Genomic DNA, 25,690 nt, shown 5'->3' with positions numbered 1-25,690 from the left:
CAGGGTTATGAATGATGAAGTAGATGAAATGTCTAGTGTAATGCTTTATCCATAATTGGATTGTGTTAATAGTGGCCAGTATGTTTTACTAGGGTTGCTATCATCCAAGTGAGAAACAATGAGGTTCTGACTAAGACACTAGTGATAGGGCTGGAGAATTGGGCACAAATTCAAGAAATACTTTGGCGATAAACTCAACATGATTTTACGACTGATTGGATGGGGGAGTAAGGGAGGGGCAGGAGACTACGATGATGACTACAGCATTTTGGCCTGGACAACTAAGGTAAAGATATAGTAGGCCAATTCATTAGAAGAAGTGATGGCACCGGAGAAGGAGAGGAGGAGGTCCAGAGAGGGTGATGAGCTCAGCTTGAGACATGCTGTGTTTGAAGACTCAAAGCTAGTCAGGGAGAGGTGTCTGTGGGCAGATGTTTTCATAGGTTTGACATTCAGCACAGAGGTCTAAAGATGAGGCCAATTTTAACAAGAGGTAATGAAGTCATGGTGGGGATGAGTTGATCAGGAGAGTTATAGAGTTTCAGAAGAGGAATTATAGTGGATAATACTTACTGAGTGTGTCCTGTGTGTTCTAAACACTCATGCGTATGAATCCTCAACAACCATCACCAGAGTGACTTCTGTTGGTATACCTGTTTCATAGTGAGTAAGCTGAGATACATGAGTGGTAAATAATCTACCTAAGGTCTACAGATAGTAGTGATAGCTAATGATTGGATTTTAGCCCAACTTCAGGATCTGGGCATGTGCCAGCTTACTTTGAATGTGGGTTCCTTGGGTATAACAGTTTTTAGTTAGTTCTGGGGAAGATGACTTAGTGAAGACCACATTAGGAGGTGACTTGCAGAGAGCAGGAGGGAGTGGAACACTGGAAAGTAGAGGAGGAGTTTCCAGTGGAATGGATCAACAGCATTGGGTCATGTACAACTCCACGTGCTCTGAAATATCCATGTGGAAATTAGGAAGTTCTTGAAGCTTTAGGGAGGAGAGTTTGAGAGAAAAGTGGCTAATCAACCCATGGAAGCTGAGGAAGTAGAGATACTAGACACAGTCAGCTATTTCTAGAGCTTGACAATGGCAGTCAGAAGGGAGAGACAACAGCGGGATTAGATAGAGACACTGTTTGGAGAAGATCGGCCTGTATTTATACACAGTCGCCCTGGAGAGCTGCCACCATCCCACAATGTTCATTTTCCTTTCCACAGAGGCCTTTAATATGTCACCCCATGTTCTGGATGGCTGCCATGTGTAGAGCTGTACGTCCTTAAAGAGGTGCTTGGGTCAGTGTTTCAAATCTCCAACTTTTAATAGGTGGAACAGAGAAATTTTCACAGTGCCCAATGATGAATTATCATTTGTTGAAGCCAGACACTATCAGGTTCATGTATAGTGTATCACCCACTGAATTTGTCTTCAGAAGAGTTTCTGAGACAATATAAAGTGCTACGGTTTCATGCCCGGCACGGGGAACTGGCATCTACTACGTAGATGGGAGGGAGGTGAGAACGATGGGTTGTATAGGTCTTGAAGAGGAAGGAACGTACTGGAGTTTGTTGGGAGGGGCCACCAGCTTTGACCTAGACTTGAGATACCTGGTCTGCTGAGCAGTGGGAAAGGGAGTGGGCATGAAAGCAAATCTTCTGGCAGGAAACAGAGTTGCTTGTTATTTTGTAGGAAATAGAAAATATAGTGTAAACAGATCTGCTGGGGTCGCCATCCCCTGTGAATGGATGGTATAGCTGCTGTCATCTAAGTTTTTGGTTTTTTTTTAATTTGTTTTTGTTGGCACTGGGGCTTAAACTCAGGGCCTGTATGCTGTCCCTACCGGGTGGTAGATGCTGATGCTCTACCACTTGAGCCACAGCTTCACTCCCAGCTTTTTATTTTGTTACTGTTGTTGATGAATTGAAAGTGAGAGTCTCATGGACTTTCCTATCTGGGCTGGCTCTGAACCACAATTCATACTCAAATCTCAGCTTTCTGAGTAGCCAGGATCACAGAATTGAGCCACTGGTGCAAAGCTCAGTTTAAGTTTCCGATAATGAAAAAGATTAGCATTTCCATACAAATGCCATGAGCAGGCATGCAAGTCGAACAGGATCTGAGATAATTTATTTTTACCAGTGGCAAAGGCAATCATTAAGCATTCATGTCTAGAATCCTTTTATTCAGATCACAGGCAGATACCACAGAGGGTTAAAATGACTTAAAGAAGAAGTTCAGCTTTGCCTTGATTCCTGGTGCTGACATGCTGAGGCTCAGGGCTAGAATTAGGGTTTGGCTGCCAACCTCATAAATATGCCTTGGTTGAAATGGCATTTTCCCCTCATCTTGGAAACATCTCAGTGAAATGCACATACCTTCACAGAGAGCCTTTATGGATGGAGCACTCCCGGTGAGGACACTGTCCTCAATCAGAAAGGCCACACAGGAAATGGCCTCGGGGTGTGTGTACGTTTTTTCAGCAGTTCAGCTGAATTATTTGCTTGATGTGAAGGTTTGGGACATTAAGAAAAGTGAACAAGGCATCTTTCAAGAGTCATATTTCAAGCTTGGAGGTTCCTGTGGTCTCGTTCTCTAACCCCATCCTACCCAGATCCTTCGCTTGGATGTGATCTTATGCAGAGTATTTTTGGCTGTGTGTAAGTATGACAGACCTAGGGACAGAGAAGGAGCTGCTGGTGCTTTGTCCTTACTTTTCTCAGCAGGTGACAGGGAAGGACACCCTTCTTGAGGAGGATGTGCCTAGGATACTCTATTGCTCAACTCAGTGAAGATTCATAATCCTACATCTGGCTTGATTCCAGTTCTTCCAGAGCTGAATTTTCTGCCATGGGATAACAGAACAGAGAACAGAAGGCTGCTTATGGGCTTGTTTATTCATACCCAAGCAATCAGTGATGCTCTTATCCATCCAACCTTCTGAATGTAAGGTTTGGTGAAAAGAGACTGCCACATGGCTCAGGCAGAAAGGAGTTTATTAGGGGGAAGAGCAAAATGCCAGCCTGCACGAGATGGGGGCATGAGAGAGAGAAGAGAAGAAAGAGGGAAAGAGGAAGAGAAGAAGAGAGGAAGAGAAAAGAGAGGGTCCAGACAGAGAAGAGAAGAGAAAAAGAGGCAGGGGACTGTAGGTGAGTGGGATTATACAGGCAAAGGCAGGGAGGTGTGGCCACAGTGGATGCAGAAGTGACCTTAGAATCTGGGGTCCTTTGCTGACTCACATTCAGGTGATTGACAGTCAGGTGATTACTGGTTTCAAGCCAATGAACAGGAAGAGCTGTTCTCCCAAGCCAACCTAACATTGAACTATGAGGCTCCAGAGGGCCCCAGAAAGTAACAGCTTTGATATTCCTTGCATTGATTCCCTTTCATTTGATTCATTTATAAAAGTAACTTTGTTTTATTTTGTTTAGTTTTCTGCTTGTTAGATTGGCCAATCATTTAGTTATTCCAAAATCTGAACAATTTCTAGTAGCTTGCTCCAGACTGGATTGATGAGAAAGTGGTGGCGATTCACTAGTCTTAGTGCTTGCCTTCTTCAAACTAAGATGTTGGGCGATAGACATTAGGGAAATAAATATACTGGTAAGCACACAAGAACAAACTATAGAAAGTGTTGTGATGGATATGAACAGGATAGTTTCTAAGGCAATGAGGGAGAAGTCAGTTCAGATCATTTTTTTTTATTGTTGGTCATGGGGCTTGAAATCTGGGCCTGGGTGCTGTCCCTGAGCTCTTTAGCTCAAGGTGAGTGCTCTACTACTTGAACCACAGTGCCACTTCCAGTTTTCTGGTAGTTAATTAGAGAAGAGAGTCCCATGGACTTTCTTGCCCAGGCTAGCTTTGAACTGCAATCCTCAGATCTTAGCCTCCTGAGTAGCTAGGATTAGGCATTAGCCATTGGCACCCAGAAATCATGTATTTTTTCTTAAAAAATTATTATAAAGATGATGTACAGAGGGTTTACAGTAATGTAAGTCAGGTAGTGGGTACATTTATTTTTGAACAGTGTCACTCCCTCCATTTTCTCCCAGTTTTTCTGCTCCGGATCCCCCCACCAAGTTGTATAGTTCATTTCCAACATAGTGAGTATTTGCTGAATTAGTTCACCCTTTGTCCCACCATTTCTGTGTTTCCTCTTCCCCTCCCCAAATTAGATACATAGCCGTGTGTTTTGTGGGAAGTAGACAGATGTAGACCTCTGGTCCGTGCATGGAACATACTGTTTATTCAAAAGATAGAAAATACAAAGTGGTAAGGCAGCTCCAAGATAGGTGCTGACTCTTGGAGCAGACCAAGAGGACAGTTCTGGAAGATGCTGATGGGCTTTTTAAAAAAATTCTATTTTCATCACCTTTCAGTGGTTGTACAAAGGAGTATAAATCAGCTTGTGAATACAAGACATCTTGTTGACATCCTTTTTCATCATTTCCCCCTTCTGAAAGGGACGTTCAAGAAGAGTCTTGAATGCAAAGTTTCCTGGTATCAAAAGGAGCAGCAGTATACATAGTGGAGAGAACCTTCTTCTCAGCAAGGGTAGAGTAGGAGTGGAAAAAGATGACCTGGGCCAATTAACATGATTCATAGTTTGGGGATTAGAAACAAGCCTCTGGAAGGAGTGACAAGTTACCATTGTGTTAGAAAACTTTTTCTGTAAAGGGCTAAAAATACGTTTTCTAAGCTTTGTCTCAGCTACTCAGCTGTGTCACTGTAGTGTAAGAGCAGCCATGGGTGGCTACAGGTATGAATGAGCCTGGCTGTGTTACCAATAAAACTTTATACAAAAACAAGCAGTAGGTGGGTGGCTTGTAAACTATGGATGACCACTCCCTGCTCCAGAATGATAATTCTTGTGGTTCAGGCAAGGCTAGATTAGAGGATGGAGAGAGGGTAGATACAGAGAGGCCAGTGAAGAGCTAGTGTTTTCATTTGGGGGAACTAAGCTGGGTGCTGGTGGCTCACACATGTAATTCTAGTTACTTAGGAGGCTGAGACTCTTATCTCTAAATAACCACAAACAAGCTGTGGCTCACTCAAAGAGTAGAAGCACTAACCTAGAGTACAAAATTCTGGACAGTGCCCAGGCCCCACTGGCATGTGCTCACACACACACACACACACACACACACACACACACACACACACACACACACACACACACACACACACACACACACACACACTTTAGTTCATGGAAAGTTAGGCACAGACAATGGGAGAAATGGTTTGTGATGCTGTCAAGGTAAGAATGATGAGACTCCATGACCAGGATGATGGAATTATGTCTAGTTTCTTTAATGATTTGTGGCTGGATCTTTCTAGTGAAAGAACAAACAATTCTGGACATTTTGGGCCTGAACTCAGAATAACATACACTTTCCAGAAGGTAACTTGCTGGTCACCAGAGACTGTGCTTGGTGCATTTCAGAGTTTATTTTCATCATCATTAAACATAATTCTTAAGAATCCATAAGGATATTAAACTCAAGTTTAGGAATATCTCATTTGCCTCAAATCTTGTAGCTGGTAAATGGATATTTAACTGGAATCTGATGGCAGGGCCTGGGCCATTTCTCCAGGGTGTAGGCAACACGAATCATCCTCTCTGAGCCTGTACAGTACCCTCTTTTCTCTTTTCTTCTTTGTCTTCCTCTTGCTTTTTGTGCTGGGGCTTGAACTCAGGGTGTGGTGCTGTCGTTGAATTGTTTAGCTCAAGGCTAGTGCCACTTAAGCCACAGCTCTACTTCTGGCTTTTTGGTGTTTAATTGGAGATAAGAGTCTAGCTCCTGCCCAGGCTGGATTTGAATCGTGATCCTGAGATCTCAGCCTCCTACGTAGTGAGGATTACAGTTGTGAGCCACTGTTGCCCCGTTCATTGTTGTTTCTGAGACCCATCCAACCTCTTAAGGTTCTAAATTAGCCTCTACTGGGACAAGACTGGACCTATGTTTAATCTGCAAAACTTAGAGGTTTCGAAGAAGATGTAGCAAAATTCACACCTACACAGTGTTCCGCTCATGATGTGTGTGAGTGTGTGTGTGTGTGTGTGTGTGTGTGTGTGTGTGTCTTTGTGTGTGTGTGTGTCTTTGTGTGTATATGTTATAATATGGACAAGGCATTTTGGCACTGAGTTATGCCTTGACTCAAATTTTCAAAGATGTCCTTCCAAATATTGTAGTGTTTGATGGAGATTTTACCTTATCATAACTGAGCCCTTTTCCAAGAAGAATGTAAGAAGTTCCTCAAACTGAGGTGCCTGAGTGGTTGTCAGCCTACTTTTCTACTTTAAGATGTCTACTTCATCTGGTGGTTTTCTGTCCATTTCCTATTTGTGATGCTGGGGATGTAGAGATTCTGTGTGTATTTGTGCATCATTTAATTGTTCTCTGTCAGATGGCTTCCTGTCCTAATTAATCAGTGTTTGCCCTTGCTAGTGTGGTCTACATCTGTTTGCTACATCTGCCTTTGTGGCCTCTCCTTTCCTTGCTTTGCTTTTTCCCCCATTTATTTGTTAGTCCATGTAACATACTGACTTCCTGTTTCATTCCAAGTACTGCCTTAAGCTCCAAGAATGAAAAGGTTAAAAGATGAAAAAGGCAGTTTCTGCTCTTGGAGAGTTTTTCTGAGGGTGCCACATAAACGAATAGTGTAAAGAAAGTGAGTCAAGAAGTTCCACTTCTGGTTTTCTAGTGGTTTATTGGAGATAAGAGTCTCATGGATTTTCTTGACCTGGCTGGCTTTGAACCGTGATCCTCAGATCTCAGCGTACTGAGTAGCTAGGATTACAGGCATGAGCCACTAGCGCCCAGCTCTCCCACACATTATTTAAGAGTCATCTATCTGTATGACCACTTCTTTCCAGGTCCTTTCCCCTGGCTTCCTCTTAGCTCTCTTTGGTAACAGCCTCTCCTTCCCTAGAGACTCAGATTGGGCTTGTTTTCATGGTTATTCCAGTCCTAGTGTACTATAGGTGCCCCCTTTGTCTCCAGTAAATGAGTGGACAAGTAAGTCTTGTGTTCCTGGCTCTGCTAATGCACTCTAGGCTATGTTTTCTCCTTGGCCTCCTTCCCCTGAATCACACATCTGGTTACTACTTTTTTTTTTGCTCCAACTCTAGAGACCTCATCTCTCATGCTTACTCAGCTGCGTTGTCTCTAATAGTCAGTGGCCACACATGGCTTTCACTGGCCATCAACTCATTGGTCTGAACTGCTAGCTGGGCTGTAGGAAGAGAGACTTTCTAGGAAAGCAGAACTTCCATTATGACCTTCTCTTTTTCCTATTTCCAGAGCTTCTTTTTCACCCAAATTCTGCTTTCTTGATGAATTCGACAAGCATGATGTTGAGCTCCAAGTGTGTAAAAACTTAGGGCTATACTAGAAGCATACTTACTCTCTTGTAGTTTCTGCCTTTTTAGCCAAAAAGACATGTTTCTTTCCTGCTCAATATATTGGTCTTCTCCTATGTATTCAGTGGCATAGTGCCTTTCAAAAATACTTTAGCATTAGAACTCAACGAAATATGTAATATCAGTCCATTGAATGAAAGAAATCAGCATTATGTTATGCATATTATTTGCTTTGACAATTCTAGATGATTAGGTACAGTTTGTTAATGAGAACAATGAGGGTTGAGATGAATGTGAAAGTTGGAATACAGCCTATTGTACTCTTGCTATCAAGTGCACCCCTGTATTGTGCCTTGGCTTTATCGCCTGGTGAAAACTGACAACTTAACATTGAGAGTGATAGTGCTTTAAACAGGGTACCCTGTAGATTCAAGCTATTCTGATTCAAACAGTCCCAAAACTTGAAAGAATATAGGAAAATTGGTTTTAATTTTGACTCACTAACACCAAAATCATGTAACATAGTTGCATTCCTTAATTTTAAGGGATTTAGCCAAAAGGAATGGACGAACAAGTTCTCCAACCAGGTTATAACGTTTCTTGGCAGAATATAATTCTCCAACTTACGTCATTATAAGTGGTTAATAGTGATTATTTTTAACAAAGTAATTTGAACTTAGGACCATATGCTTGCTAGTCACATGCTCTAGCACTTGAGCCAGGCCTTCAGCCCTTATTCTATTTCTTTTTGTGCCATTCCAGGGCCTTGAGCTCAGGGCCTTGGAACTGTCCCTGACCTTGTTTTGCTCAAGGCTAGCATTCTACCACTTGAGCCACAATACCACTTCTAGCTTTTTCTGAGTAGTTTATTAGGGATGAGTCTCAGGGCCTTTCCTGCCTGGCTAACTTCAAATCATGATCCTCAGATATCATCCACTTGAGTAGTGAGGATTACAGGCATGAGACACCAGTGCCCAGCTATCCTTTTTTTTTTTTTCCCAATGAGAAACTTCAATACTTGTTCCTCTTCAGTTATCAAGTCTTTAATCGTCTTCAAGTCTTTAATACAGCAAATGTTGATTAATTTGGCATATTGAGCCCAAACATCAGACACTGTGGGTCACAGGAGAGCTGCATTAGAGTGGACCTGCATTAGGGTATGTTTTGTTCAAATATTGAAAGTCTGCTGAACAATGTAAGAGTAAAACAAAAGCTGTAGTCATACTTACAGCTGATCACCCATTATTGTAGGGGGCATATATCTTTGTACATGGTGATATAAGATGTTTGTATCTTTATAAGGCATGCACTCAGTGAGATCTACTGAGCCTCACCTGGCATTTTAATTGAACATGAGACTTGGCAGCCAAAGTGGTGACGGTATTCTTACTTACAGAGTTTTACAGCATGAAAAGACTTGCCTGGCTCCAAGCTGTTGAAAGACCTTTATGGAACTGCATATTTCCTAATTCATTATAGAGCTACCTGTTTTCTAACATATTCATGGTTTGAGTAGTAGAATCTTTATTCTGAAGTGGATGTAAGTCTCTTAATCTGTCATCTATAAATCCATGGGGTCAGTGATTATTTACATTGTGCATCCAATACTCCAGTGTGTCTATTAACAATTTTTAACTTGAATCAAATATTTGGAGAGCCATTGAAACAAAGTAGGTGACCTCCTTTGTATGGGAAGAAGGTTTAATACAATCTAGTCTCAGCTGGGACATTTAGCAGGACTGGCTTGGAAGGACCTCTTTGTTGAAATCAGATAAATGTCTGCCCAACTCAGAGCTTTATTCCTCCTGTGTGCTCAACAATTTGTCCGCATTGGATTGAATTGAATCAAACAGAGCAAGTTTTGCATGGCTGTGGGACTAGCTCCCTCTGGTGAAGAATGATCTGGAAGGTCTCAGATGGGAGCTGCCTGGCTCTACACCATCCTTGTCCCTCACATCCCTGGTTTAGAGCTTCTGTTTCTTCTATCTATTGGGAGGCTGTCCTAGAATTCAGGCTGTCTATAGACAGGAGTTTTGACACCTTCCACTTGAATTCCTTAGGCTTTCTGTGCTTAGGTTCTAGTTTTAATCATTGTAGTGTCCCTACAGGACACTTCTGGAACTGGAAGGCCAACACTGAAAAGAATTTGATGCTTCCTTTTCCCATTGTGTCTTTGTATTGTTTAGTTCTCCACAGCTGTAGATGTCTCAGGGTTACGGGGCTTGAGAGGCCTTTGGTAGTAAATGGTGCCATTTCTCAAGAAAGTCTGGTGAGGAAAAATGTACAGCAAATGTATGGCCTTTATTCTCTTGAATCAAGGATCCACATTGTCTGCTAGCATGTCCTACACTACTGCAGTTCTAGAAGGAAAATTCATATGGGGTTTGGTGAGAGTTTTTCAGGCACATGAAAATGTGGTTATATTCTTTTCATGTCTGGTGTGATTTGAATGTGTGGTTGTCTTCCATTCCATACAACTGATGGCTCCTTTAGTTTCCAATGGGTATTTTCAGGCTGGGGTTCTGAAGGTCACTGGCTTACTCCTCATACCTGAAATTCATTCTCAGTTCCATATTTGTGCTGATAACTGTCAAACACTTTTAACTATCACTTAGGAGTCACAATAAGGATTCCAAGATAATCTTCCCAAAGTCATTCCCTTAAATTCTTTGTATTTCTTACCAATTATTCAAACTCAATGTTCTTGGGTCCTCCTATGCCTCCTTCATGAAGGGGAATCTGAGCTTAGATCTTATTTTCAAGAAGCTTCAAGCCCAGTGGAGTAGCAGGAGCAAAGCACACACAGCAGGCACTTTACATTCAATTGAGATCTTGGATGAAAGCATCTTACATTCTACCTCTTGAATTTTCAACATTCCTTTGGATTGTTACCCTTCTGTCCTTACCTAGGTGGTAGGAACTTGGGACAGGACCCCTGACCTGTGTGCCATACTTGAGGGCTTTGGATAGCAGGTGCTTGTGTCTCCTGTCCGGACTACTTTTGCTAATGACTGTACCTTGGCTCTAGCAGTATTCTCATCCAGTTCCATGAGAGCTTCCTTTGTGTTTATGGAAATAAACTGAAACTGGAGAGAAGTCTGGGAGCATCTAGGGCCTCCATCACAGCTTTAGTCAAACATCTTCCATCACTTTCTTCTCATTCTAAAAACTTCACATAATTAAAACCATTCTCAGCCAAACACTAAATAAATTTTGCACATGCTGCTTGAATTACTGTGCAATCTTATCCCAGTGTGGCTTTCTCAGAGATTAATATTTCACTACGACTATTCCTCTGGGTAAGCTGAAGCCAGCAGCTGTGGAAACTCAACATTTGCTTTGTACAATGAAATGTTAGGACGGGGCTGCTATTCACATTTTCGGATACCCTGCTCATTTGGAAAAAATAAAATAAAATGAACATTCTTGGCAAAGTCCACGTGGCATGAGCCCCAGCTTGTGTTTCCGTCTATTCAGATATAAAATGGTGAGAAAATATGCTTCTGAATGCTATCATATAACATTGGCACGTAAAAATTATAATTACATTTATTGAGCACTGCGATGGTTTGGATGTGGTTTGTCTCCCGAGGGTTCATGTGTTGGAGGCTTAGTCTCCAGTGTGGCGATGTGGGAGGTGATAGAATCTTTAAAAGATTGGCCTCGTGGGAGGTCGTTAAGTCATCTGGGACACAACCATGGAAAGGATTAATGTAGTTCTCGGGGACCCCCAATTAATCCCCAATTACCCTTTGGTGTCCAGTCTGCCATGTGATCCCTCTGGTTTGTATGAGCTTTTATTGCTATCATGCCATCTTCCATGATGTGTTTCAGCCAAGGGCACCCTTGACAAAGTTGGGCTCTTTGGACTCAGTCTTCAAAGCTGAAAGCATCAATTACTATGACTTTTCTTCTTTTATCTATTAATATGGTTGATAAAATTGAGGGACTTTCTTGAATAATGAATAAACCTTGCATCCTTAGAATAAGTTCTACCACATTCATGTCATAAAAAGTATTTTTCACTGTGTTGTCAAATCCTATTTTTTGATATTGTGTTAGGGATTTTTATGTCTGTGTTCCTGAGGATTTTGAGTTTTCTGGTTTTTGTATTGTCATTGTCTGGGATGGGTATTAGGGTCATGGTAGATTCCTGAAATTAATTAAGAAGGTGTCCCTTTTTCTAATTTTCTGGAAGAGATTGTTAATGCTTTAAGTATTTAGTAGAGTTTTCTAACAAAAAAATTGGTCTAGAGATGAAGGATTAGGTTTGGGAATTTAATTTCTTAGTAGTTATAGTATTAATTGAGTTATGTCTGTTATATTGGGTGAGTTGTGGTGGTATTTTATGTCTTTTAAGGAATTGATTAAATTTGCTTAAATTGTCAATTTTTTTTTTTGTTTTTTGGGTCCAGTGGTAGGGCCTGAACTCTGGGCCTGGGTGCTGTCCTTCAGCTCTTCAGCTCAAGGCAAGTGCCCTACCACTGAGCCACCTTCCCAGCCCTAAACTATCAAATTTTATAAAGGGTTTTTTTTTCCTAATTTCCTTATTATCCTTTATATACTGGAAAATCTTTAAAAGGTATTTTCAGTTTTATTCTTAATATTGGTAATTTGTCTTGTGTCTTTTTTTGTCTTACTACAGTTTTATTAATTTTATAGGTATTTTTCAAAGAATCTCTTATAGTTTTCATTGCTTTGAAGTTCACTTTATCATTCTGCCTTATTTTCATAACTTTTTGCATGATAACAAATTTTATCCTTTTTATTGAAACTTGTCCATATTATTAGATTTGAAGTTAGTTTCTTGTAGACAGCATAGAGTTGGGAAAATTTTTCTCATCTGCTCTGCCAACAATATCTTCAATTGATTCATTTGGATTATTGACATTTAGTGGAATGGTTGAGATGGTTGGGCCTATGTATACCTCTCTGCTTCTGCTTCTGTTTGTTTTTGTCTTTCCCTGTTTTCTATTTCTGGCCTTTTTTGGATTATTTTAACAATTTTCCCAATTTCAGTTTGATTTGTCTGTAGTATTCTTGAGTGTGTTTCTTTTGTCTAGTTTTCTTAGTGGTTGTTGTAGGTATCACGCTATATAGTCGAATGTAGCACAGCCTATTGGAGTTTTATCACCAGTCTGAATAAACTATAAGAAGTTTTCCTTCTTGTGTTTTATTGTTCTCCAATTATAATGTAATTATTGTAGATACTTCCTTCTCATCCAATTAGAAGCACATCGAAGATGTCCTTTTTTTTTTTTTTGCTCCAATTGTTAAATACAGTTTAGAAAACTCATGAAGCAAAGGAAAGTCTATTCTATCTACCCATATTTTTACTTTCATTCTTCCTTCCTTATAATTCATTCCTTTTCTTTTTTCCCTTTTCTTTCTGTTTAGAAGACTTCTTTTAATTATTCTTGTAGAACAGGTTCACTGGTGACAAGTTTTCTTAGGTTTCCTCCATCTGAGAATAATATTTATTTCACCTTTATTCCTGAAGGGTGGTTTTTGCTGAATATGTATTGTTGGTTGATAACTCTTTTCCTTCATCAGCTGAAATGCACCTCTCATGTGTTGGTCTCCCTGGTATCTAGTAAGAAATTTTCTGTGTTTGGATTGGCTTTTTTCTAGAGCTAAGGCATTATTCTCTGACTGTTTTCAATATGTTTTCATTGACTTCTGGTTTCAAGTCTTGGCATTGAGTTTTTTGGGTTTACCCTAACTGAGGTTTGCTCACCTACTGTACCTGTGGGTTTATGTCTCTCTTCCAATTTGGAAAATTTGTAATTTATTTTTATTACTTTTTAATAAGATATAAAAAGGCTTAAGGGGTTTCAATTCAACATTTTTAGCATGTCAGTTTCTGAGGATGATGTAGATTGATTAGTGTCACTGCTTCTACAACATTTGGAATTTTTAAAGCTACTTTTTCTTTGTTACTCTTTTAGTTCCTTGTGCTTGTCTCTCTTCTTCTGGACTCTGATAATACAAGTTTAGTTTAATGTAGTTTTTTTCCTTTGGTGTGTGTGTGGGGGGGGGGGGTCATCATTGTAAAAGTCTTCAAGTTGTTTTTTTTTTTCTGTTGGTTTTTCTGTTGATAATTTCTGTTCTGCCTTTCAGGTCACTGATTGTTTCCTATGTCCACCCCATTTTGCTTAGTTTATTTATTAAGTGTTTTCTATTGATTGCCATATTTTTAAAATTCTATACTTCCACTTTTTTCTTTATATTCTCTAGTTTGTTTTTCTGAGATGGTTTCTTTGCTGAGACTTTCAGCAGTTTTCATTTGTTTCAAACATCCCTCCCCCACGGTATAACCCCTGCTTTCACTGTATTTGATGTCGGTATAATTTGGGGAAGGGAAGGGGAAAAACAAGTCGTTTAAATAAGGATACAGGTGGACCCATTGCAACAATGAGATGTACAAGTAGTTATGTTGAAAACGAACTTTACAACTTTGGTGTGGGGTGGGGGGGGGGAGGATGGGAAGGGATGGGAAGGGGAAACAAAGGAGGAGGCTACAATGCTTGATAAGAAATGTACTCATTATCTTGCCCATGTAATTGTAACCCCTCTGTACAGCATTTTCACAATAAAAAAAAAAAATCTTCACAATTGCTCACCAAAACATTTTTTTACCAGGGATGTTCAAATATCCTGTCAGATAATTTTACCTTCTCTGTTGGCATCTGTTGGTTGGCTTCTCATTGCTTTTGGATGAGAATGAAAGTTCTGGATCCCATGTAGTCTCCTCTGATGTAAGGCTTGTAACCACTGTGCTTATGAGTAACCTCATTCTCTACAAAGTCTCCCTCCTTTCTTACCCCAAAATAGAGGGGTAGCGGTGCCTTACATTGTGGGTTGAATGTCCCCAAAGTTCATGTGTTAGAAACTTGATCCCCAATATGCCAGTATTAGAAGGTGGGGTCTAGTAAGAGGTGATTAGGTCTTCAGGGTTCTGCATCATGACTGATCAATGTTATTGCAAGAGTGGGTATAAAAATGAATTCAGCTTCTTGTTCTCTTGCTCTTTCTTGAACTACCACCTAATTCCATGGGATGATGTAACACATAGTCCTTCCCCAAGTTGCTGGTATCTTCATCTTATCTTTATTAGCCTCAAGAAATCGAAGGCAAATTTCTGTTCATTATAAATTACCCAATGTATGATGATTCTGTTACAGCGATGCAAATCTTCAAAAGGGACCAAGACAGGGAAAACAACCAGGTTTCCCTCCTGGCCTTCACTGATATGGCATGGATGAGGGCTCATTACCAGCTACCTGAGATGCAAGTTTCATTTCTATACTTGACCTTCTGTTACATCAGTCTGGCAGGGATGCTAGGTCTTTCTTGTTTATAGTATACCAAGAGTGGAAGTCTAGGCTCTTAACTTAGGCTTTGCTCCTGTGGGTGTGGGTATGGGTATGGACACATCTTTTTTTTCTCCCTATTGATGTTTGGCTGTAGTAGAATAGTTGTCTAGAAAGGTTTTGTCTTAATGGGCTTACCCTTTTCTCTCATCTTTTGGCTAGGAAACACAGGCATTTATTGGATGTTTCTATGCCCTTGTTGGTCTGAGTTTCTGGGTTGCTAACTTCTTTAGCTACCTGATCCTTTGGTTTCTGGTGCTCATCATTCTTAATCTGGACTTGTCAGCCCCTTAATGAACATTTCAGACCATCTGTGACTTCTTCAGCATATCTTTCACACTTACGCTAGCATTTTCTTTATAGAAAGCAAATGAGATTGTATTAACCTCCGTTTAATGTTTAATGTTCAAAGTTCTTTATTGTCTGTAAAATAAAACTCAAATTCTTTTTTTTTTTTTTGGTCGTGGGACCTGAACGCTGGGCCTGGACGCTGTCTCTCAGCTCTTAAGCTCAAGTCTAGTGCTCTACTACTTGAGCCACAATGCCTCTCTGGCTTTTTCTACTTATGTGGTGCTGGGGAATCGAACCCAGGGCCTTATGCATGTGAGGCAAGCACTCTACCACTGAGCTACCTTCCCAGCACCGAAGTTTAAACTCTTTAAGGTACTATAGATCCTCCAATATCCAATTCCAACTTCATCTTTCCTGTTTCAGCTTCCTTTGAGCCACTCTGTATACCTCAGTGCTCCACGGGTGCTATGTATTCATGCCCTTCTTTCTATCTCCAGCCCTTTTCTTTACTCTGGGTAGAGATAGGTTAAAAGACAAGATACTCAGCTAGGCACTGGTGGCTCATGCCTGTAATCCTAGCTACTCAGGAGGCTGAGATCTGAGGATAGCTGTTCAAAGCCAGGCCAGGCAGCAAAGTTTGTGATACTCTTATCTCCAATTAACCACCAGAAAACCCAAAGTGGCACTGTGGCTCAAGTGGTAGAACGCTCACCTCGAGTTGAAGAGCTGAGGGACAACTCCTAGGCCCAGATATCAAGCCCCACAACTACCACCACCAACAAAAAAGACAAGACACTGGAATAGTGCTTCTTATGTTTAAATCACATCTCCAGTGTTTTATAGCTTAATAACATCAGGTCTTTATCAATTTCTTATCTAGAAAAATAAGAGCTATAACAAGCCTAGTGGGAGATTTAAATATTCCTCACAAAGCATTCAGCAAACTGAGTAGTTGGAGAAAGTTTCAGTAAATGCGAACTGTTAACATAATTAGTAATGGATTTAGTACTCAGTAGTTCAACTTTCAAGTTGAGTGTTATCTCTGTCTATGGAATCTTTATGAGTTCTCCCCATTGCTACTCCATTATTAGAGTTAATTACTCTTTCCCAACTTCTCCTGTACCACTTAATTTACATTGCCTCATTCTGTTTTCGTTGTAGGAAACTGGACTGCAAATCTCACTGACCACATTATTCATTTCTAGGTTCACTTATTCAAAGGAAGCACTTACTATGAATCAGGCACTGGGCACATAAATGAGTAAAATGTGGACCTTCCTTCAGGTCATCCTCAGCCTTTTGCTAGCAGTAGTTTGATAAACTAAATTAGAGCTAGTGAGATTTAATGAGTATTTATTGACTTAGGAAAAGTAGGTCTGCCTTGGGATAGGAAAGCAATCTGTTTCCAGGCCGCAAGGCATCAAGCCAAGAATGCCATTTTTTTTTTTTTTTTTTTTGTTCGGTCGTGGGGCCTGAACTCTGGGCCTGGGTGCTGTCCCTCAGCTCTTCAGCTCAAGGCTAGTGCTCTACCACTTGAGCCACAGTGCCACTTCCGGCTTTTTTCTTACGTGGTGCTGAGGAATCGAACCCAGGGCCTCAAGCATGTAAGGCAAGTGCTCTACCACTGAGCCACCTTCCCAGCGCAAGAATGCCAATTTTTGTAGGCCAAGAATTAAATGATGGAGGCAATGGCTAGAAGAAGTATACGTTTGTATGGTTGATTGTGAAGGAAAGGAGAGTGAGTACCAAGAAACTACAGAGGAATTAAAGGATGTTTGTAATAGATAAAATGATCAGAATGAAATATAGTTCAAGAAAGAATAAGAAAATAGTTGATCAAGAAAAACATACCAAACAGGGCACTGGTGGCTCCTAGCTACTCAGGAGGCTGAGATCTGAGGATCGTGGTTCAAAGCCAGACCTGGCAGGAAAGTCTGTGAGACTCTTATCTCCAATAAACCACTCAGAAAACCGGAAGCAGTGCTGTGGCTCAAGTGGTAGAGTGCTAGCCTTGAGCTGAAGAGCTGAGGGACAGCTCCTAGGCCGAGAGTTCAAGCCCCACAACTGACAAAAGCAAAGAAAGAAAGAAAGAAAGAAAAACATACCTACGTGCATGTATCCATTCTTCCACTTAACTTTTTATATAGGAGCTGGAAATCAATTTAAACAAAGAAAAGAAAAAAGGAATGTATCATTGATGGAACCATGTTCTGTAGAAGCAGGAAATGATGTGATGAACAGCACAGGTGACAGCTCCTTAGAGACAAGATGGAAGAAGGCCAAGATACTATGGAAGAGTTCATGTAGATGGCCTCTTTTTTTTTTTTCAGGGAAGCTGGGAGGTTAGAGAGTAGGAGGGTGGAGAAATAAGCTTCAGAAAAAAGAGCTGTGGTATACTTTCTCTAGGAAATGAAGAAGTAAAGAGATGAGATGTCAGAGATACGCATAGGATCAAGTGCCACAACTGGTTGTCTTTACACACCAAACATCTGCAATGATGCAAGTACAAATGGTATTTTTTTTTAGAAGCACTTAGCCTGGAGAGCAGGCAGGTGAGGGTAGAATAGTTTGGGAGTTAAAGCTGGAGAGGGCAGAAGTGTTCTGGCGAAAAAAGGGAGTGTTGAAGTATTTATACCCAGGCTGTGTGTGTCGGGAAGGGGGGGAAGGGGGGAGGGGAGAAGTGAGCCTAGATGAGAATGGTAATTCTGAGTGAGTTTAGAGGTTGAGAAGTCATTGGGAAGTTGGAGAGCACATCTGCTTTGATTCTAGATGTGTGAGAAATTGGACAGAAGTTTCTGATTAGAGAGTGGGAGTTCTGAGCATGAGTCCTTCCTCCAAAAGTTGCTGGACCATCAGCTCTGACACTCATGGTCGGACACTTGGAATGAAGAGAAAAATTAAGACAATCCTTGCCCGTGAGAGGTTCACAGCCCAGCCCTTGGGTGAAGTAGACTTTCTAGGTAATAACGGGCTCTACAATGTGTCCCTGGAAATGATTAGCTGCAGTGAGTTGGAAGAATGGAAGCCATTTGGTCCACAGGCAAGGGTGTTACATGAGTCTGTCATCTGTGTTGTTATCAGTCCTCTAGTAAAAATAATGCTTTCTATTTGCTTAGTTGTTTCTCTAGAACCGTGAGCATCTCTGCTTAGCCCTTATGCGGGAGCCATTTGCTCTTTGGGCTCTGAGTGACCATCCTGAAGGCAGTCCTCAATGGCTTTTATGAGTGTAGTGTGGCAGTTCAGAGATGTGCTTTCACTTGTGAGTGCATGAGTCTATTGAAAACTACTGATCTTGTACCTCAAGTTTCTCTTCCTTTTTGTCCTTAATTTCTTGACAGGAAAAGTGGAGATAGGAACGTGCTGCAAATCCTTTGTAATGCAATAGCAGCTCAGTATCAAGGAAGGTATCGACAGGCAGGAGTTAACTGCTGTAGGATAGACAAGGTGGTACGGTGACAATGGATGAGTGTGTGCACACAGAGCAGTGGTGTTTCATGCTCTAGGAGCTCTATGATCCATCTTGTTCTTCCTATACGCTCCTCAGTAAAATTGGGGGTAGAAAAGAGCTCCTGGCTACCCAGGAGAGGTCATCTGTAGAAGGAACAGGTTATGGGAAAGCACATGTCAGCATTTCCAAGGGTTTAGTGCCCACACAGAGCCGTGTGTAAGACATTATATCATAGTCCATCTGAGCATTGCTATCTGGGAACTGAATCCCCTCCCTTCCTGTTCCAGAGTGGTTGGCCTACAAACTCCATTGATGAAGAGCCAGACCAACAACATCCCATTCTAGCTGCGTTTGTGGGTTTTGGCTGATGAGTAGGAAGAGGAAGCGCATGTCTTTGTTCTCTTACCTCTTGCTTCCTTTCTGCTATGACCTTGGGAGGTTGGTTTTTCTGGCAGTCTAGTCCATGTTCCTGTAGCAATGGACTTTGTCTCTGAGGGGACTTGTCTTTCCAAGGATCCAGGTCCACACCACCCCTGCTGTCTGCTATGTTCCTGATGATATCAGACCTAAAATATGAGATGATCTCTCAGGTATGTGATGATTTTTGTGTCACCTCTTTTTTCTTTCAGAACCTGAGAAACCAACTGGCACCAACCAAGTTCAGAATTTTAGCTGGCTGAAACGAATATCATCAGAGATGACCTGTCTTTATCAGACACTTCTCTGTTCCTGACAGAACATCTCTTCCCAGGTAGCTAACAAAATGAGGAGATTTCTACCCTCTGTGCATTATGTAATGAGATACCTACTGGCCTGGCTCTTATGTATCAGAAGGTGTTCACTACTGCTACTTTCCTCCTCACACCTTTCATTCAGTGGTCACATTCACTATAGATGGTTGACTCAAGGCTTCAAAGAATAGTCAGTGGAATAGCAAAATGAAAGCCAATGACAATAACATATCCAATTAGCCATTTAGAATGTTTCCACACATGCCACACATCCTGGTTTCTACCTTCGAAGCTCAGTGAAGTCCAGGTCATTAGTCAACTCTTTGCCCACTTTAAAAAGTCTGGCAACAGGTGGTTCCTTCCCTGCATGACCACTGGCTGCCCTTAAGAACTTCTGGGTCATAGCTATGAGTTTGCCCGTCTTCTTTTGATCTCCCTGACACCTGCTGCACTTTAACCGAGTGAGAATCGTCTTTTCTGTTACAATCCATTCCTTCCACCTTCTAGAACTGCAGCTTTCTGAGTCTCCCAAAGCTAGCACACATTACTGATGTTTGTAACTAGACAGCCAAAGTTTCTTTCCCGAGAACTGGAGCCTTCTGCTCCTCCAGTCAGCCTGTGCCTTGGCTCCCTGCTCTCAGCTCCTAGCAGCATCACATGTGAGTTACTGAGGTCTTGGCCACTTCTTCCATCCTCAGGACCTCTCTGTAAAGTCTTCTGAGTGTTGGGTCAGAGGAAGATGATGGACCAGGAACGTGTTGTGCAGATCCATAGAAACATTCCGTCCTTTCAGACTGAGTTAGATCCTCATCCATGTCCTGCCCCATGGAAGGATGTTGTTGCCTGCTGCCAGGGGGGAGTCTGTGGGCCATGAGTGTGTGTGTGTGAGAGAGAGAGAGAGAGAGAGAGTACACGCATGAATGTGCACGAGAACGCACCCATAAACTGTCCCACCCTGTCACACATTGGGTCATGGAATTGGGGGGTTGGGAACAGGCCAACCTTACATATTCTTATGAGGATTTTAGAACTATGGCCACTTTTATCGTTCTGGAATAGCCACCTCTGACCCATTGCCAAGAGGGCAGTTTTTGACCTGATAGGCAAAGCAAACGAGGCAAAGTACATAAGCGTCATCAGTGCGAGCTCCAAGGAAAATGGAAGCGGAGCACATTGTGATGTGGGGTTAAAATGCAGTGATGTGGTGATGATTATGGTTTGTACCTGATGGACCAGGAAGGTGGAACTGAGCGAATGCAGTAGAGTGAGTTTTAAGAAAGGTAATAGGGGAGGGCATGTTGAAGTCAGGAGTTGGGAAGAAAAAAGAGAAAGGCCAGGAGCCCTACTGCCTCCCTGAAAATGAGGAAGCTCCTTGAACAAAGACTACAGGCTCTTTTTTCTGGGATCTTAGTGGCTCCCTGCTGGGAAAGGTAAGTGGCATTTAGGAGACTAGCTTTTGGTTTAAGTCTAGGACACCTGGAATAAAGCCCCCCGGGAAGCAGAATGCATATCATCACCACTCTTTGTCTCCAAACAGAAGAGAAGAGAGGTAGAGGGAGAGTGGCCAGGTGGACTTGGCTGAAACATCTTCAAGAACTCTCCTCTGGATGCCACATGAGGCTGCCCATCAGGCCCCACGCCGAGACAGGGATCACACAGCACACAGACATGAGTTTGCTCAGCAATATCCTAGCTACCTATTCCTTTGTCTCAGGTAAGTTCCTGGCATTGGCTGGGCCAGGGCTGAGAGCTGGGGCAGGGTCCCGGGCTGCTTCTCCGTCTTCTAGTAGGAGAGAATGCTATGTAATCACAGTAAGAGTTCTGCCCTGATGAATTTTGAGATAAAAGGGTCTTCTGGTTGGGAGTCAAGCTTGGCATTCTCTGGAATTTGGCAGATGAAGGGTTATGAGAGTTTTATCTTGATGGAAATGTTTGGTTTCTTTTCGGACAAGTGGGTGATTGAAGTAGCCTGGGGCTACTGGTGATGTCTGTCAGAGCTGATTGCAGACTATAGCTAGGTGATTTCTGAGTGGGTTTCCACCCCACACAGGTTGTGTGTGTGTGTGTGTGTGTGTGTGTGTACGTACTGTGTTCAGAGGCTATTTCTTTCTGGGAGAGATGGCCACAGAAGGTATGGGTAAGTCAGGGACAGTCTTGTATTTCCTTCTTCCTTGATTCAACGTTGACTACTAAGATAGTTGATTTTTTCCTCAAGATTATTTCTGAGGAAAAAAATGCTGTTCAGATCAAAGAAGCCTCTAAAATTTACATAGAAATCCACTATCTGCGTTGAATGCTCAACTTGCTCTTGTGCTGCTTGCGGGGGTTTTAAATTTTTGATAGTTTGCTTTTGTTCTGTTTTGTTCTGCCTGCTGTTTCTAGATAGAGTGTGGAAAGAAAGGGACTGCAGTTCTTATTTGATTTCCCATAGGGAAGGGATGTTTTTTGCTTTCTGATTTCTATGATTTCTTTTCCTTTGATGTTCAAACATAAAAGCTGGTATTTCTGTTTATCATGGACTGTTGAGCCAAAGTTGAGAATAAGGGAAGCTCATGACTTTGTTTGGTGAGGGGAACGTGGATGATATACAACCTGTTGGTTCTCAGGGATTATCCTGATTGAAAGGATGTAGTTCACATGCACAACCCATCCTGGGTTCTGTCTCAAAGCTCAGTGAAGTCCAGGCCATTGGTCAGCTCTTTAGCTCCCTTAAAACCTTCTGTGCCAGGTGGCTCCTTTCCTGCATACCCATACATCTGAGGAATTTCATTTCTGGTATTTCCTTGAGTCTCTTTTAGGGATAGTGGAGCTGAAGCTGCAATAGGGATGTTTGAAACTGGCATCTTGTCTTCTCAGGTGGTTGGATAATGGTTTCCTGACATCCTCCAAATAAAATGGAGGATAGGGGAGGGTCTGGAGGTTTGCAAGGTCTCAAAATATACCTGTACATCAGCAGTTGCAAGAGAATATTTCTGGCGAGAGCAAACAGAGTACTGGACTTTGGAGCTCTGCTCAGCACAGGAGGTCCCTGGCAATCGTCCATTTCAGTCAGCATGACCCTGGAATGTGACTACTGAATGTGGAACTCGTTGAATGGGCTGGTGTTTTACCAAGTGCCTTGTGAACTTGTCAGGGCTGAAAGGGTACATGGCCCTGTTTGTCTGTCCCCTCCTGCTTTCTGTCTTTCCATGCCATACTCTGGAATTAAAATGCTGCTAGGGATGTTGGAAGATAATGCTTCTTTTAAGTAAGTGTGGGCTGGGATGCAAAGAGTGTGCCAGGCAATGGGAAATAGAATGGCTAAAGTAACATTTTTTAGATCTGATTGAATATCAATGGTGAAATAGGGAATAGCCCTGATTTTAAAATAAACTAAATAATAAAGTTTAAACTAAGAAGGTGAAAATAATAGTTTCCAAGGAAAATACAGTAAATGGAGTAGCTAATGTTGCAAAGTATGACATTAGAAATTGTGGGAAATAGCCCAGTCATGTAGTTTTCTTATGATCTCATTTTGCTACATCTAGTCCAACTGTTGAAGAGTCTCTCGCCCCTTCTGTTTTCTCTCCATGCATTAATTGTGTGACGGTTCATCTTGGTTGTCCACTAGACTGGGTTGTCAACTGAAATGGATGAAACAAACTTCTGGTTCTGTTTTTAGGAGTGCTTCTAGAAAGGAGTGGCATGAACCTCTATGATCTAAGTGAGAAAAAGACTCATACTGCACATGGATGGGACCATCTGATAAGTTGGGGGCCTAGATAGAACAAAAATGTGGAAGAAAGCTCGTGTTTTTCTGTTGAAAGTTTGTGCTCAGGCATGCTCAATACTTCTTACGTAGGTGCACTTCTTGCTTCTGCCATTTCCTATGGACATCTTTGGCCTTTGAAGGTAGATTTGAACCAGGGATTTTTCAGGTCTTCAGTTTCTGACTGGCACTGCCTCCTGGCTCTACTAGTTCTGAGGCTTCCAGCCTCTTGGACTGGCTCTCTAGCCTGTGGATGGCCATTCTAGAACTGTCCAGATCTGATTTGTGTAGACAAATCTAATAAATTCCTTCTTATAATTATATGTGAACTTTATTGGTTCTGTTCCTCTGAGAATCTTGAGTAATACAAGTTGACTCTTGTCCTGTTGAAGTGGTCCATTGAGTTAGTAACAAATTTGCTAATACACAAAACTACCTTCTTCCTTTGTCCAGCTTTTCATTAAACCAGATTAAATCTTGACGTGTGTGTGTGTGTGTGTGTGTGTGTGTGTGTGTGTGTGTGTGTGTGTGTGTGTGTACTGTGTTTGGGAGCTGTCTGCGATATTTATCAACAATATTCTGGGAGAGAGGGAGCTAGAGGTATGTCTGGTCTTTGCCTCTTTCTTGATTCAAAGTTGATTTTCTGTTAAGATGGCTACCTTTCTCCTTGACGATTATTTCTGGAGGCCAGCTGCTGTTCATATCAAAAGAGCCATTACTGATACATGGAAATACTCTATGCTTTGAATACTCTATGCTTCTAACATGACTTTTTAATTTTTGATTGTTTTGTTTTGCTTAATATCTCTGGATATCTCTCTAGACAGACAATTAGACATGTGGCCACTTAAAAAAGGTGACTACTTTCCTTCTGCCACCAAGCTACCAGATTTAGTTGCATTTGCAGGTTGAAACCAGTAGAAACTCATGACTCCAATTTCAGTTGAGCCTTTCAAATAGTTCTGTAGTCTTTCTGTTTGCTTCTGGATACATTTTGTTTCCATTCTTCACAACAGCCATTTCAATCACAGACTTTTCCAGTAATGAACAATATTTACTTAGCAAGTACAACGGCTTGGGATCAATCCCCAGTACTGAAAAACAATGTAAACTTTTTTTCTTTTTTTTTTTACTTTTAAGAAAAAAAAGTGCAGAGGGAAAAAGAAAACTGGGAGAAAACAAGGGAAGAGGTGACACTAACTGTAACCCTTTTTTACAATAAAAGAAAATATATATCACATTAACTATGCATTGTTAAAGTTAACAAAATAACCACTTTTCCAAATTCCTAACAGAAAAATTAACAAAGGATAAAAAGTAACAGTTTGCAAAAGGAAGAAAACAAAATATCAAGGGAACAAAATAGTTTAAATTCTAGCAAATAAATTCAAGATGGAAATATAGAGAATATGTGTAGAGATGAGGACTTATATATATAATGTCAATGGAATTAGAAATGCTACAGCTTTTCAGGACAGTAATTTGGTAGTAAAGTGTGTGTGTGTGTGTGTGTGTGTGTGTGTGTGTGTGTGTGTGTGTGTGTAATATAGTAATCCATCCCACTGTTAAGAATTTGTCCCAAGCAGATAATTAGGGATGTAGAACTATTCTACATCCCTATAAAGAACTGTTTATATAGTGGAAAATGAGAAAATAGGGAATGTAAATTGAAATAGAAATATTAATGATGTCTTATTAAGTGAATAAAGCCTCCTGAGCACATTGAATACAATCTTAGTATTTGTGTACATTCATATATAAGTGTAACCATGTTTTGCTGCAATTTATATCTGAGTTCTCAGATTCTACAGGTGTGTTATCTATATTTTGTATTTTCCTTTGTTTATAAACCATTGCTTTGACTTTGTAATAAATGTGATTTATTGGAATATTGATTTTTATTTCTAACATGTACATTAAACAGTTACCATCTCTTTATCTTTTCTTAATTTGTGAGTTACACATTTCTAAGTGTGCTAGATGTGTTGTGAACTAGAATAGAATACTGTCCTCTTTAAATGTACTCTTTCTGTTGTGTAGCTGTGTAGGGCTGCTCACTGCCTCTTTCCAACTGGCTACGGTCGGGCTGTGAAACAGCCCATCAATGACATCCTCTCTGTTCCTTCTGGCACTGATGTAGTTGATGCTCATCATCCTGCTTGAATTGCCATCACGGCATTTTCCTTAGTCTTCCTGTCTCCACTCTTACTTCATAGTCCACATTTTGTAGCAAACTGTTCTTTCCAAAGATGCACCTGTGATGATGCCATTCTGATTTTTCAGAATCCCTCAATGCCCCTCAGTATCTCCGAGATAAAATCCAAACACTTTTGTATTATTTAACAGGATTTTTTTTTTCAGCTATGAATGGTAGAAGCTTTCAGGCCAATAGCCTAAAGCAAGCACTAGGAGTTAGTTTTCTTTCCATCCATATTTCCCCCAACATGGGTTTTATTTTCTTCTTTCTAAGCACTTGGATTTAGAGAGTTAACTTTTCTTATTTTAACCGTTTGCAAGCAAGCTATTAGAACCAGAACATAGCGCTTTATAATGTAGATAATACTCTCATTAATAATTATAGCCTCATGAATAACTTTGAATAGCGTCATTAGAAAGAGTAAATGGAGCTGCTACTCATTGTAATTGAATGATTTGAATATTAAATATGATCACCTGGATTAAGTTTTTCTTTAAAAATAAATCACCTTTGTGGTGAGTCTCATGCTTGTC

The 25,690-nt window shown here is 41.1% G+C and overlaps 1 protein-coding gene across 3 annotated transcripts in view; it reads left to right on the top strand.

Annotated features, from left to right (window-relative positions):
• The window catches only part of Eva1a (eva-1 homolog A, regulator of programmed cell death), a 51,530-nt gene that overhangs the window by 8,134 nt on the left and 17,706 nt on the right, over positions 1–25,690 (top strand). For 2 of the 3 annotated variants that reach the window (XM_042699772.1, XM_042699771.1), the window contains 2 exons: positions 19,111–19,232; positions 20,750–20,926. In XM_042699772.1, the coding sequence (XP_042555706.1) occupies positions 20,827–20,926 (100 nt within the window). In that variant the 5' untranslated portion in view covers positions 19,111–19,232; positions 20,750–20,826. Of the gene's footprint in view, positions 1–15,907; positions 16,001–19,110; positions 19,233–20,749; positions 20,927–25,690 lie in introns of those variants that run through there. The other variant, XM_042699773.1, reaches the window with a different exon arrangement.

The sequence above is a fragment of the Dipodomys spectabilis genome, unplaced genomic scaffold (genome assembly GCF_019054845.1).
Source record: "Dipodomys spectabilis isolate Male_0828 unplaced genomic scaffold, ASM1905484v1 ptg000262l, whole genome shotgun sequence".
In the NCBI taxonomy this organism is placed as follows: domain Eukaryota; kingdom Metazoa; phylum Chordata; class Mammalia; order Rodentia; family Heteromyidae; genus Dipodomys; species Dipodomys spectabilis.
The sequence above is the reverse complement of the archived record's forward strand: the minus strand, read 5'-3'. Positions and strand labels throughout refer to the sequence as shown.